The sequence below is a fragment of the Canis lupus genome, chromosome 19 (genome assembly GCF_048164855.1).
Source record: "Canis lupus baileyi chromosome 19, mCanLup2.hap1, whole genome shotgun sequence".
Lineage (NCBI taxonomy): Eukaryota > Metazoa > Chordata > Mammalia > Carnivora > Canidae > Canis > Canis lupus.
The window spans coordinates 56,368,177-56,382,550 of NC_132856.1; the positions used below are offsets into that span (position 1 = coordinate 56,368,177).

General features: G+C 63.1%; 1 protein-coding gene across 1 annotated transcript in view; it reads right to left on the minus strand.

Moving 5' to 3' along the window:
• Nucleotides 1–2,157: 2,157 nt before the first annotated feature.
• KDM4B (lysine demethylase 4B) overlaps nt 2,158–14,374 on the minus strand; it is a 137,992-nt gene continuing 125,775 nt past the window's right edge. The window contains 9 exon segments of the mRNA XM_072787714.1: nt 2,158–4,256; nt 5,276–5,368; nt 5,901–6,020; nt 6,352–6,556; nt 6,558–6,778; nt 10,728–10,836; nt 11,051–11,106; nt 11,359–11,435; nt 12,927–13,149. Coding sequence (XP_072643815.1) covers nt 4,080–4,256; nt 5,276–5,368; nt 5,901–6,020; nt 6,352–6,556; nt 6,558–6,778; nt 10,728–10,836; nt 11,051–11,106; nt 11,359–11,435; nt 12,927–13,149 — 1,281 coding nt within the window. The 3' untranslated portion in view covers nt 2,158–4,079.

Here is a 14,374-nt window from a genome sequence, read left to right on the forward strand (position 1 = left end):
CTGCTCCCCCCCCCCGGGAAGGTAGCCACAGGGGGTGGGGGCTGCGGCCTCCCGCTTATTCTAGGTCTGAGAAGAGCACGTTTTGGTCAGTAAGGGGCCAGGTGCTGATCTCTGTCTCCGTGGCCGGTGCTTGGCTCTGCTGCTGCAGCGCAAAAGCCACCATGGATGGGACGCCTGGGTGGCTCGGTGGTTGAGCGTCTCCCTTCGGCTCAGGGCGTGATCCTGGGGTCCCAGGATCGAGTCCCGCATCGGGCTCCCCGCATGGAGCCTGCTTCTCCCCCTGCCTGTCTCTGCCTGTCTCGCTCTGTGTCTCTTATGAATAAAAAAAACAAAAACAAAAACAAAAAAACAACCCACCACCGATGAGCACTAAACAAGTGCGCACAGAGGGTGCCAATAAAACTTTATTTACAAAAACAGATGGAAAGCCAGCCTGGGCCCCCCCAGGCCGCCGGGCCGCATCCTCGGACGGTGCACTCACCACGTTGTGCAGCTGCCCCGGGTCTTTCATAGGCTGTCGCTTGGGGGCTCAGATCCTTCAAACATCACCTCCCCGAAGGGCCTCCGGACGCCCTCTCGGGCCGACTTCCGTGACTGCCAGCTTGTCCCCCGTCCCTGCCTGTTCCGGTCCGTGGGGGCAGGTGTCAAAGCTGCTCTGGGGTCCCCCTGCTTTCCCAAACCCCAAACTCCAGAGGAGCAGCAGCTGTCTTTCCCTTGTCCTCAGGCTTCTCTCCAGGGCCCAGCCCCTGGGCACCCTGGGTCCCGCAGCGGCTCCGCACGGCTGCGCACCCGCGTGGGAAGCAGCAGGTCCTCCGTGGCCAGGCCAGACACCCGGGCCAGCGGCCCCCTCCTCGGGGCGGCGGGCAGATCGTGGCTGCCAGGCCCCTGGGGCGGGGGTGTGGGGATGCTGACCCAGCCAGTCAGTGCCACAGACGGGGAAATTGAGTCCTGGGGCTGTTGAGAGGACGCTGGAGGCAGGGGCCCCCTGAAAAGGAGGATCTGGGAAGTGGGGTGAGGGCAGCAGTGCCCGGATGATTTTATCAAAGGAAACTGGTGCTCAGGATGCAACCACCCAGAAGGATGCCTGCACTGGGGAGAAACTGAGGCCCAGAGATGGGCACCCCCGTGTGGGGCATCTGGTGCATACGCTCCCCCCCCACCCCACGCTGGCATCTCCTAACGGCCCCCAGACTCGTGTATGCGCCGTGGGTTCATGTGGGGCCGTCGCTCAGGTCTGAGCTGGTCTCCCCCCCCCACTTAGTGGTAAACCACCTTTCCAGGTGCTCAGGCCCCGGCATCCTGGTCCCAGGCTCCCCTGCCCCTGCACCCTCCACCCCCCGTGGCCTCCCCACAGCAGCCACCAGAGGGTCCGCGAACACCCCATCAGGCCTGCCTTTCCCTGCCCACAGCCCTCCAGGCCCCATTCCTCCCTCAGGGTCAAAGTCCCTGTCCTCCCTGGGATCCCCAAGGCCCCACGTGGTGTGTCCCCATCTCCCCTCCTCTCTCTGCCCCGGTCACTTGGGCCTCCAACACACCAGGCCTGGTACTGCCCCAGGGCCTTTGCACAGACCGTGCCGGCCATGCCACCATCTCCTTCGAGACGCCCTGTGTAAAAGCCTTCCTCCCCGTTCTGCTTTCTTCCTCGCCGGGCAAGCCTTACTTCCTGGCTGACTTCCTCTCCCACTGCCGCTGCCTCCACGAGGGCAGAGCTCAGACCAGCTGCCCTGGTGCTGCACCCCCAGGACTTGGAGGGGCGGCACATTCACGGGGGCAGGGGTCTGGCCGACCCCACGGTCCGGCATGCTCCTTGGCTCAGAAGTCACTGGAACCGGGAGGTCAGGGGGGCGGCGGGAGAGGGTGCCCACGGGCCCCAGACGAGCAAGGGGTGTCTCTGAGGGGGACTGGCCACCACCCCGGCCACCGCTGGCCCCAGCCTGGGCGGAGAGAGGGTCTGCGGAGGACACACGCCGTGGAGGGACGCGGCTAGAGCGGGAGCCGGGGGTCCAGGCCGCCCTGCCAGCCAGCATCCCCCGGGGAGGCCTCACCCACACCCCGGGGGCCGTGGGAGCAGCGGCCCAGGTGCCCCCCACGGGGACACGGGGAGACCCCTGCTCCCAGCGCCCACTCAGAAATGAAGACACCGCCACGACAGCGAGCTGTAATTCGCAGTGCTCACGAGCCTTTAATTCATTATGAACCTAGAGGCAGGGGAAATTAGGCAAAAATACAGCGCATCCTTAATCTTGGGTGGGAGAAAAATCAGGGTGGGTAGGGTTTTTTGTCTTTTGTTTTTGTACATAGACACGGATATACCTTTGTGGGGAAATGCGCGTTCCCCGTGTTGAGCCGCGGCCTGTCTGCGCGTCACCCCAGACCCAGAGAGACCCTGCGGGGTGCGGCCCACCCCTGACCCGGAGGGCCAGCCCACTTCTGTTCGTTCTCTTTACAATATAAATAGCATTTTCAAACTACATATGAACACAGTGCCGGCATCTGGGCGGGGCTGCTGCATGCAGAGGGGAACCCCCACATCCCGGCTGGTGCCCCTCGGACCCCCGCCACCGCCCTGCTCCAGGGCACCTGCCCCCCGCCCCCCACCAAGGAAATGAAAGTTCTCGGCTCATTTACATTCTTTCCGTTCTCCTTATATGGTTCTCTCTGGCCTGAAAACCATCGGAACACTTTTTTTAAATTTTTTAATTTTTTTTTTTTTTTTTTTTTTTTTTTTTTTTTTTACACAAGCAAATTAAGCTGTCAATCCCTGGGCAGGACAGCAAGGGCCGCCGCGCTGGGGAAGGCTCCCTGGGGCATGTGGCGGGGCCCAAGCCCCTCCGAGCTCGCTCTCACGCACCCAACCCATGGCTCTCGGCTCGGGTGGCTCTCGGCTCGGGGCTGCCGGCAGCGGTTCTCTCGCTGTCCCCCAGACACACTGGTCCATGCTTCTCAAAAGGGGCACGGGACGCCCCAGCCCCCTGGGGTCCAAGGCGGGCGCCCCTGCACACCTGGGGCAGAAGCCGACATGGGGGTGGGGTGGGGTGGGGGACGCCTGGGTGGCCAGAGCCTGGGGACACAGCCGGACTCGGGCCACCAGGGAGGCCTGTGTGGGTCCACGTGCCCCCTCCCCAGGCGGCCGCTGGGAACAGCCGGGCCAGCCACGCTCACCCGGGGAGGGCCACGGGAGGCCGGGCGTGGGGACGCCCTGCGGCCACCGAGGCCTTCTGCAAACACTGGGGGCCTCCGCCAAGCGGGGGTGGTTCTCAAGAGAGGAAGAAGCGAAAGATGGAGCAAACCAGGAGAGAGGGCGGTTATTTTGTGAAGGCGTGCGCAGACCCGAGGGGGGCTCGGGGGCGCTGGCGGCCAGCGGTGGCCCCCCGTGGGTGCAGAGAGCGAGGACGCTGGCCAAGGAGGCGGTGCCAGCCGCCCAGACCTTCGCCGAGGCCGGGGGAGAGAAGGGCCACCCTGCCGGCCTCCCAGGCACCTCCCTGCCGCTCACTCGCCGAGACAGGCAAGGTCTTAAAACATGACGAAACAAAACAAAACGGAACCCCGAAAAACGAGATGCTTTTATCTCCCTCAGCGTATCCTGGTTCTGAGAAAAAATAATTGTTTTGTTTTGTTTCCTCTTTAAAGCCACAAATCTAGAAAACAATGTGGGGGATTTTTTTCCTTTTCCTCGTTTTCCTTTTTTTTTCTCGTGTTTTTTTTTTTTAAACAATAGGTATTTATAGAAAGAGCCTCACCAAAGGTGATGTATGTACAGAAGTCACAATCTCAAAGGCTGCTCAGGAGGCAGGCAATGCAGTAGCACCTTTTCGAGAAGAGCTTACATGGTTTACGAATCTGAGTAGTGGGGGTGGCGCGAGTCCCCGGCCGGGCCCCCCCCAGAGCCCGCGTGGCCCTGCTCCCTGAGTCCGGGCCGCGTGCCGGCGTCCCGCTGGCTCCTGTCGCCACGCGGAGCCGGGCGGCCCCTCGGGGGGACCGGGGTGGGAGGCGAGGACAGGAATCCACAGCAAGCACACGCCAGGGCCCGCCGCCGCCTGCCTTGCTGGGCCTCGGGGGCCACCGGGCGGCCGGCTGTCCTAGAAGGGGGCCCCGGGCCGGCACTGCGCCTGCAGCAGGCTCTCCATGAACGCTAGGTAGTCCGGGTTCCGCCCTGAGTCCTCGGGGGCGCGCGGGGTGCCCACCCGCGGGCGCTTGGCGGCCTTCACCTCCTCCCCCGAGAAGGTGTTCTCCTGAGGTGCCCCCGTGCTGAGCGACTGCAGGAGAGCAGACGGTACAGGGGTTAGCGGGGCGGTGGGGCGTGGGGGCCCAAGCCCCGCATCCCCCCGCAGTCATGGGTTGCAGCTCTACCCCCCCAGGGGCCTGTGTCAGGAGGTGGGGCCCCCGTCAATGCAGTCAGGGCCCCTAAAGGAGAAAGACCCCCGGAGTCGCTCTCGTTCCAGCCGCGGGAAGACCCGAGGAGGCATCCATGGATCAGAAGCTGTGGTCCCGGCCACCGGAGCTGCCCACACCTGGATGCCACACGTGCAGCCTCCAGAACCGTGAGAAACGCCACCGCCGGTACCTTGGGACCCCCAGAGCGGAGCTTCGCCAGAGCAGCCCCAACAGACTGATGCGGGGACTCCGCTCGCCCGCCCCCCCTGGGGGCCAGGGGCTAGGGGGGCCGGCCCCTGTGCCCGGGCCCTGCCTGCTGCGAGGCTCGCATGCACGGCAGGGGGTTCACGCAGAGGCAGCGACCCGTGTCACTGTCAGAAGGCCCGGCTCTGTCTGCACCCTGCCCTTCCCCGCGGGCACCTGGGGTCTGCGGTCAGCGGTGTGACCCGCACCAGCTCTTGCTTTGAGCTCATTCACCGCCTGCCACAGCCGCCTGCTCCTCAAAACCCTGCCTTTGGATTAAACACGACAGATACACAAGTGCAAAGGCCTGGGAGAGAAGGCCAGTCACCGTCCCTCGACCCTGGGGCTGTTCCCTTTCAGTTCCCTTTCAGAGGGGGGAGCTGTGCAAAAGCGTTTCTGCGCCGCCACCGCCCAGGCTGGAGCTCAGGCTCTGTGTTGGGGTGACCACCGCTGAGCACCAAGGTGGGGGGAGCTCCCGCAGGTGCACCTCCCCCTGGCCAGGCATCACCAGCCCTGCAACCCGCCCTTCCCACCACTGACCGGGGTCCCTCCCTGGGACCAAGGACAAGGGGGAATCGAGGCTACCACGGGCCGCTTCCCTGGGGACCCCTAAGGACTTCCGGGGACAGCCCCCACCTTGCTCAGCCACACCACTTACCAGCCGCGACCGGACCCTCTTGGGCAGCTCCTCGTCCAGGGTGAAGATGTCCCCACGCTTCACCATCAGCTGAGACCCATCCTCAAACTCCACCTACAAAGGGGGTGCAGTTTTCAGGGGCGGCCTCTGCTGCCTCCCGCGGAGGGCACTGCTCCGGGGTGCCCAGGTCACGGAGCAAGGGCAGCGAGAGGGATGGCGTGTAGGGGTGTGACAAAGAGATACGAGTGCTGGCGAAATACAGATACAGGAGAAAGCAAAACAGCTGAGGATTAGTGGCCATCGACTCTGGTTGCTGGAATGTGGGTGATTTTTTCCCCAAGATTTCAGGTTCCTACATAATTTCTCTCCCATAATCATGGGAAGAAACTCACAGCCCCATAGATTAAAAAAAAAAAAAATCAGGAGCACTGGACTGTACACTTAAAAATGCTTAAAACAGTAAGTTTTATGTTATGAATGTTGTGTCACACACAGGGAACTGGGGAGACAGCCCTCTGGGGACAACCGAGACCTAACGAATCCTGAGCATTTACGCCAAGCAGACGAGCATCAAGTCCCCAGCAGGAGCTGGCCAGGACCCGCCCAGCCCTCCGTCCCTCCGCCTGCAAAGCAGGGGCCTGCTCACCTGATAGACGTGACTCGTCACCGAGGAAATGAATCTGGCCTTGTACATGTTGCCATCCGCCCACCGCAGCTCCACGAACTCCCCCTCGGGTGGGGGTCCCAGCCGGACACAGTCCCTACTCTGCAGGGGAAGAAGGTGGAGGGAGGTGAGGCCACCAGGCCCGTGGCCTCTGCTGGGCTGTAGCACCGCCCCACGCCATGCCGGGCACTTGAACTCGTCCTGACAGGTGTTGGCAGCAAGCAGAGAGGCAAGTGGCGCTCTGGGCCTGACCTCTCCAGGCGAGCGTGTGGGTGTGGGGGCCTGGCTGTATGGGGCCACCCCGCTGCAGGCTCGTCTAGAACTTTCTGCAGAACCCAGCAGCACCTCTCCTGCAGGGGGCCCTGGGCAGCCCCACAGGGCCACCTCCCGGCTTCCCGATGGCCGCCCCGCGCCTGCCCCGCGCGCCGCTCACGGTAATGCTCTCCGGGTACAGGTTGTCGCTGTAGGACCCGTCGTCAAAGTTCACTTCGTAGAAGGTCTGCGCGCTGGTGCCGATGACCCGGCACCGGTAGTAGAGCCCGTTGCGGTTCTTGGTGATGACCATCTGGCCCAAGGACACGGCCCGCAGGAACTGGACCTGGGGGCGTGGGTACGGGGCTGCGTCAGCGTGGGCGGCCGGCCGCAGGGCGGGCGGGGGCGGGCTGGGCGCTCACCGTGTGGCTCCCTGACTTGTGCTTGAAGCAGGTGATGGAGACGACGTAGGGCCAGTCGTCAGGCTCCATGAGGACCCCGGCGGCGTGGGCGCAGGTCACGTGGAAGGAGGTGGAGCAGTGCTCGCAGGAGCACTGGATGCAGGCTCCCGACACCTTCTTCATCCGTTTCCGGCAGTACACGCACTTCTGGGGGGACACAGAGGACATGGGGCTAGAAGACCCCCAGGGTGGTCTCCCTGGAATGGCCCTCAAGACCCCGGGCCGGAAGGCAGTGGCCCGCATGGCTGGATGGGTGGAGGCAGCGTGGTAAAGCCCGCAGAGCTCCCCGTGGCCAGGGGTCTTGATCATGGTATCTCCCCTGCCAGGTAAGTATGTGGCCAGGGGTCTTGACCGTGGTGGAGAGGCCCCCAAACCCAGCCAGCGGCTTCCTGCAGGAGCACTTCCGGATTCTTCGCCACACACCCTCTGGGTCTAGCTGCCTGGAGCAGGCACTGAAGAGTCACCCATGGGCACGTCCCTCGGCTGCAAATAGGAGCCAGGCACCCACACGCCACCCCGGGGACGGACCCTGAGCCCACAACGCTCAGGGAGGGAACCAGACACAGGAGGCCCTGCAGCGTGTGAGTCCACGTGTGGGACAAGTCCAGGACGGGCTCCTCCACGGACGGGGAGGGGACTGGGGGGGCGCTGGGGAAGGGGTGATGGGGATGAGTTTCTTTTTGGGGAGATGGAATGTTCTGGAACTAGATCTCGGTGATGGTTGCCCAACTCTGTGAATGTACTAAAAGCTACTCAACCATATACTTTATTTTTTTTTAATTTTAAATTTTTAAAAAAATTTTATTTATTTATGATAGTCACAGAGAGAGAGAGAGAGAGAGAGAGAGAGAGGCAGAGACACAGGCAGAGGGAGAAGCAGGCTCCATGCAGGGAGCCCGACTCAATGGGGAATCCTACCTTAATTCTGAATATGAGGCACCATGGAGTCGCCTCCTCCACGGGGCTGCGCCCACCCCGCCAGGTCTGCGCCGTGGGGCAGCCCGACCCCCCCACACCCACTGCCGTCACTCTGAGCATTTACTAAGCGGGCCTTTATCGCTCTGTAAACCATGTTCAAAAGCCAGATAAGCCGCGCAGCAAAGGGCGCCGCAGGAGCGCGCCCGCCGCCGATCGATGGCAATGAGATCTCATTATTAAACTGTCAATACCTAATCCCGCCAGCCTGCGGGGCGGCGCGGACACGGCAGGCGGGAGCTGCGTTAACCCTCCAGTACTGGGCCTCCTCCGCAGGGAAGGGACGGTGCAGGGAGGCAGCAGCCCCGGGGCGGGAGCGGAGGCTCCCCCCACGGAGCCAGGCTCGCTGCACCCCCCAGCCGGGGCCAGAGCCCCTCCCTGCCCCCCCCATCCCGCGGTGCAGGCCCAGGGGAAGCCGAGGGCTGGGCCCGACAGCAGGAAGGTTTCAGCCCGGGCATGGCACCCCCTCATCTGGAGCTTCTGCATCAGTTAGGATGCCCCCCGCCCCACACTGTGCCTTCAGTTGGGAGCCCCCTGGGGCTGGGCGTCTGGGTCTCCCCTGGAGGCTGCAGCAGGGGGTGCAGGGAGGGCAGCAGAGGTCTGTGGAGAGTGGGGTTCTGCAGGAGCCAGGGGTCACGGACGGGTGCGACGCTGGTCAGGAGGCTGCTCCCACCTGCAGAACCCCCCCAGGTCCTATGTCCTCAGCCTGCCCCTTGTGCCCACCCACCAACCTGCTTTGGCAAATGCCCACCTTCCCTCCAGTGCTCCGCCTCACGGCAGGGCCGACAAGAGGGCCAGGCCGACAAGAGGGCCTGACCCCCACCAGCCCTGCTGCAGTACCCCCATAAGCTGATCTTTCCCACTCAGAGGCCCGACCCAACCTCAAAGTTCCTCCGGGGATCAGCCCAGCCTGGCGACGGGGGTGAGCACAGACACTAATCCTGCTGACCCGACAGGCAATCGGGGCCTGGGCCATGGTACACACGGGCCACCCCGCTAGACAGGACACCCGCAGCGCCCAGGGCCAGAAGCCAGGCAGTCGTGGGGACAAACGGGTGGACAGATGAGCAGGAGGGGCCACCCCTGAGCCTGTGGCCAGCACGTGGCCCTGGGAGTGGGCGGGTGGCTGGGCAAGCAGGAGTTAACTGCCGGCTTCCTTGCGAGGCTCCATTAGGCAGTACAAGTAAGCCTCATGTAGAAGGATTTTTAATTCATCGTTACAAGTGCTGGTAATGAAGAGGCTGCAAGCTGGAAATGTCAGATGATCCATAAAGCGTCTGGGAGGGAGGATCTATCACGCGCGCCGCGAGCCGCACCATCACTCCACCTGAATAATGAAGTCTTTCACGCCGCGTTCCTGGAGGATCACCTGCAGGCCCTCGTCCTAATCACCTGTCCGCAGCCATGAGGCAGGCGCTGGCCTGGCGCTGGCCGCCCTGTGCTCCATGGCCCAGGGCCCCCGCCCCTCCTGCACGGGCTCCCCCCGGCTGTCCCCCCAACCCTGCCAGGGGGCCCCACACCCATGGGCTCTGAGCACCACATCCCACAGGACTCCCCACAAGGCCCACGCCCCAAGCCCCCTTGGCCTCCTGCCCACCTGCAGCCTTGGGGGAATGACTCCCCTGGGACCACCCAGGCGGCCGGATGCGGTCAGGTGCCATGAGACACACATCCCTGTCAGAGCCACCATGCACATTCCCACAGCAAAGCTGTGAACTGGCGGTAATGACGGGCCTGGGAGCAGGAGCCAGTGCACGCATGGCCCAACCAGCGCCAGATGGCTGGGCCCAGTTAATGCCACCACGCAGGAGGCCGCGGGCCGCCCGACTTACAGATGGGAAGGCTGGGGCACATGGAGGTCAAGGGGTCTGCCCAAAGTCTCGTGGCTGGACCATGGCTCCGCACAGTCACACTCTGCCCACCCTGCCTGCTGCCCCAGGGGCTCCCCCAGGGTGACATCCTCAGTGAGAGGAGGTGGCGTGAGCCTCAGGGCCACACTCCACCCAAGTCCAGTCCCCTCCTTGCAGTGGGACGTGCAATGAGCATCAAGAGGAGCCGGTTACAGAATTCCTGCAACCAAGCAGCGAAGAAAAGCAGCCTCCAATTTAAAAATTAGCAAAGAACCTAAGTAGATATTTTTCCAAAGAAGACATCCAGATAGGTGGCCCACGGGCACATGAAAAAGATGCTCACCATCACTCATCGCCAGGGAAATGAAATCAAAACCACAGTGAGAGACCACCTCAGCCCTGTCAGGGTGGCTGACATCAACAGGAAACCACAGGGGTCGGCGAGGACATGGGCAGAGGGGAGCCCTGTCGCACTGCTGGTGGGGATGCCAACTGGTGCAGCTGCTCTGGAGGGCAGTACGGAGGTTCCTCGAAAACTCAGAACCACTGGGGGTGCCTGGCTGGCCCAGGGGTAGAGCATCCAACTCTTGGGTCTCAGTGGTGTGCATTCGAGCCCCGAGTTGGGTACAGAGAGTACTTAAAATTAAAGAAAATAGAACCACCATACGATCGAGGAACTTCACTACAGGGTGTTTACCCAAAGGAAATGAGAACAGGACCTCAGGAGGCATCTGCACCCCCATGTCCACGCAGCATTATGTGCAGTGGCCAAGACACAGAAGCGGCCAAGTGTCCATCAGCGGAGGAACGGGTAAGGACATATGGCGTGGCCCCACGATGGACTACTACTCAGCTGCAAAAAGCAAATCCTGCCATGGGACGGACTTGAGGACGTCACCCACAGAGAGGAACTGACCCAGAAGGACGTGTCCCGCATAACCCCAGTCCCGGGTGCAGACAGCAGAGTGGAGGCTGTGGGGGGGAGGGCAGTGGCAGCTCAATGTGTGTAAAGCCAGTCACGCTCTGCTGTCCGTGCCGCGGCGGCGTGCCACAGTTAGCAGCGTGGGACAGTGCTGGGAGGCTGTCAGGGTAGATGTCAGGGTTATTAGAAAAGCCGGGGAGGGGGACTGCAGCTTCCCCCACGTGGGTGGGTGCGGAGAGCACCCACCGCTTTGTGGCGCCCCAGAAAAGAAACCGGTTCGGTCGAACTGAAGTCCACGGCACCAGCCGGCCCACACCCACACCCCGGCCCACGACGCCCGGGCACCTACCAGCTTCCACCGCTGCTCGGGGATGGCGCTGATGTCCACGGGGTGGCGCTCCATCACGTTCAGGAAACGCACTTCGGGGACCGCGATGGCACAGATCACATGGATCCACCTGGTGGCGCGGGGGCAGGCTGGGGTCAGGGCTCAGGGTGCTCCCTGCTCCCGGCCCACCCCTGCGCCCCACGCCGCCACCGCTGTCACTGCCGCCAGCTGGGGCTTACAGGACGGGACCTTAGTGACGTGCTGGGCCAGCTGCTCCTCCAGGTCCCCCCACCGCTGCCCCCACACCTCAGGTCTGCACACCCAGGGGGAGACCCTCGACCCACCTCCGGTCGGTGGTCTTCTGTAGGGCTCCTCCCCGGAGGTTGCAGAGACAGCACTCCTGCGGGAACCAGACGGCCATGGGGTGAGGGGGTGCAGGGCAGGGCTGCCACCTGTCTGTCCCCGTCCCCGGGGCCTGTTCCAGGAAGGGACTGGCCTGGGCAGGGCGTGCATCAGGAGTGCAAGGGCTTCCTGCACTGCCAGGGGGAAGAAACGGAGACCCAGCCAGCCTGGGGTCACCCCGGCGACCAGCCGGGAGCCCCCACAGCCTCAGCGGCTTTCAGAGCGCCACCCAGCTGCAAGGGCGAGTTACCGCAGTCCAGGCGTGTGCCGTGCAGCGGGAACACGTCCAGCCCTCGTTGACCAGCTCGGGGCGGATGCCATAGCAACCTGCAAGATGGGGGGTGCGGCTGAGACGGGGCGGCATCTGCTGCCAGGCCGCGCAGAGCTGCCGGGGCCTCCTGGAATTCGGGGGCAGCATTTAGGGCAATTGCTTTCCCCACCCTCTCCTCCTGAATCCAGGCCACTGCGCACAGCGGGATGGCCTGGAAATGGTTTGTTTGCAACTCGGGTAGGGGGAGGGAGAGGGGGCCCCCCGCCGGGGCTGCTTAGCCCGGGCAGCCCTTGCTGTCTCCAGTCTAGTCTAAGAGGCCCTGCCCGGGCTCTGCAGGCCAGGCAAGGCTGGGAAGCCGGGACAGTGACCCAGCAGCTGTACACGATGCCCAGTGGGCCTCAGGGACACTGTGTTCAGGCCGGGCCCTGTGTTCAGGCAAAATCACTACTTATGAATCAGAAATTGGGGCCTCTGGGTCATCCAGGTGGTTTGCTTAGAAAAGAGGCAGGGCGGAGGGCCAAGAGGCCGTGCCCTGGAGCGAGGGCCATGCCTCACCCCCGGGGTCATCATCCAGCAGTTCCTCGCCAGCTGGGATCCTGTCACCTGGCAGACGGGGGCTCTGCTGGCTGGAGTGGGCCGTGGCCAGTGCCACAGGGTCCCAGGGAAACACAGCAGGACAGCAGGGGAGCAGAAAGCGTCCCTACAGAAGCCCCACAAGACAGCCTGAGCCCGGCCCCCCTGCTCTGAGCCCTGGGGGCACTTGGCCAAGGTTGGGGCCCAGTGGGGGCCACACTCCGGGAAGAAGAGGGGGCTCCACCTCACTCCAGGGCCGGGTCTCTAGGAACTATGCTGAGCCTCTGCCTCCTGGGCTCATCCCCACCTGCGCAGCTCGACTCAGGCCCTTCCAGACGTCTGTCTGGTGGGCTCAGCCTGGGCCTGCCCTGCCATCCCCCAGGAGCACATCTCACACCTGGACCCAGCAAGGCAGGGCGGACAGGCTCCCAGCCAGGGGACAAGATGAGCTCTGGGCAGGCCTCTGCAGGGGCTGGATGGAGACCTAGCTTCCCTCCTGTCCCGGCAGCTCATTCCCGCACCTGCTGCCCCAATGCCTGAGAAGGGGGCCCACATCCATTTTCTTGTCTCCAGCTAAGTCGGGCCCTCAGGCTTTGGGAGAGAGTGGCCACCCACAGCAAAGAGAGATCGGACCCCCAAGACCACTCTAGAATCTCAGCTTTATCATCAACTCAGACTCTTGCCCCAAAGTGTGGAGTTTGGAAGCCTCATAGCACTTTCAAATCAGGCGATGGGCACCTCATTTCTTCCCGCTGCTGCCAGAACCCAGAGGGGAGGACAGGCCTCAGTGGAACCGCCAGAACCAGCCAGGGGAAAGGCTGCCCAGGTCCTGTGACACCCCAAAGCAGCAGCCCAGAAGGAAGGGGCTTGCTGGCTCCAGAGCCGAGTGTGGCCACCCAGGGAGGGTGAAGCAGGGGGTGCCACAGACCCCACAGCTCTCCCCCACCGGCTGCCGGCCCGGACCCAGTACTCACTGGCATGGACCTGCAGGCAGCACTTGGCACAGGCAATCAGCAGGCTGGTCCCGTCGTCACCGATGTAGGAGTTGGCAGGGAGGGGCTCCGTGTTCTCACCGCTGGAGGTGAAGCACATCTCGGGGATCAGTGGCCGGGTCTTCTGGCCACTTTTGGAAGGAGGAGCAGCCGAGGGACCCTCCCCGAGTGAGGCCTGGGGAGCCTCCTTCTCAGTCTGTAGGGACTGCAGGAGGAGGGGGCTGCCTTCAGTGGGGAGACACCTGATGCAGGCAAACCAGGCTGGGCACCACGGCCATCCTTACTCTGCCCTCTGCTCGCCCCTTATGCAGCCTCTTCCTCTAAATACCCTCCCCCCTCCAGCCTGCTCTTCACTGTTCCCTGCAGTTGCCCCATCCCACCCTCCCAGCCCTCAACCCTGACCCAAGAGCCCTCAAGAGATCCTCCTCCAACACAGACCCTGTCCTGTCCTTGCTGAAAACCCTCCCATTTAGGGTCACATTGGCACGGACACTGTCCTGCTGCCCTCATGCCCCTTGGTCACTCTGCTCCAACCACACCAGCCTCCTCGCTCTGCCTCCAACACCCCAGGAGCTGGGCACCATGCTGCCCCAGGGCCTTTGCATGTACCATTCTCACTGCCAGGAACATTCAGATGTCTGTTTGTATAGGCTCTAGAGCCCAGCCCGCCACCTCTGCTGTGTGCTCTGTGGTCTTGACCAGCACCTGCCACTGTCTACTCTGTGAACCTATACGGGTGTTCTCCCCACCTCTGATGTATGCCCTGTAAAGGCTGTACCCCAGTCCTCACTGACCCCCCAGGCCCCATCACGTGAACAGAGGATGCCAGTGGCACCAGGTCCAGCACCCTCCAGGCCTGTCTCAGGACAGCGGGGTTCCCTGTACCCACAGGGGCGTGGCAGGGAGACTCTGCACAGCTCCTGACCCAGGAGGGAAAAGCTCCGCTGGGTACACCCCACCTGGCACCTCAAGCTAAGGGACCAGCTGGTTCCCAAACAGGCAGAAGGCCCAGCAAGGATTCTTCTCAGCCTCATGGGACAAGTAGGGCCTGGCCCCAGACCCCAAGGGCTCTGGCAGCAGAATGCCACCGGAACTGTGGGTGCAGTGAAGTTTAGCCACTGGGCACAAGGAGATTTGTGTCTCAAGCGGAGCTCCCAGCACCCTGACTCCCAGTCCCAGCAGCACTAACAAGGGACACGCCTGGAGAAGACGTCTGTGTTCTGTCCTGGAGATGGCGCTCCAGGCAGCGCTAAGCAGCCGTGCCTTAGACAAGCACCCTGGCCTCGGCTGGCCTTGGTGTGGGGCACAGATCTCAGGGTGGGGGCGCTTAGCTAAGTGGGTACTAGGCTAGGAGCCAGGGACACAAAATCAACTGAGTCCATCCTCCAGGGACTCACAGTCCAGGGGCAGATAACCACGGAGCAAGAGCA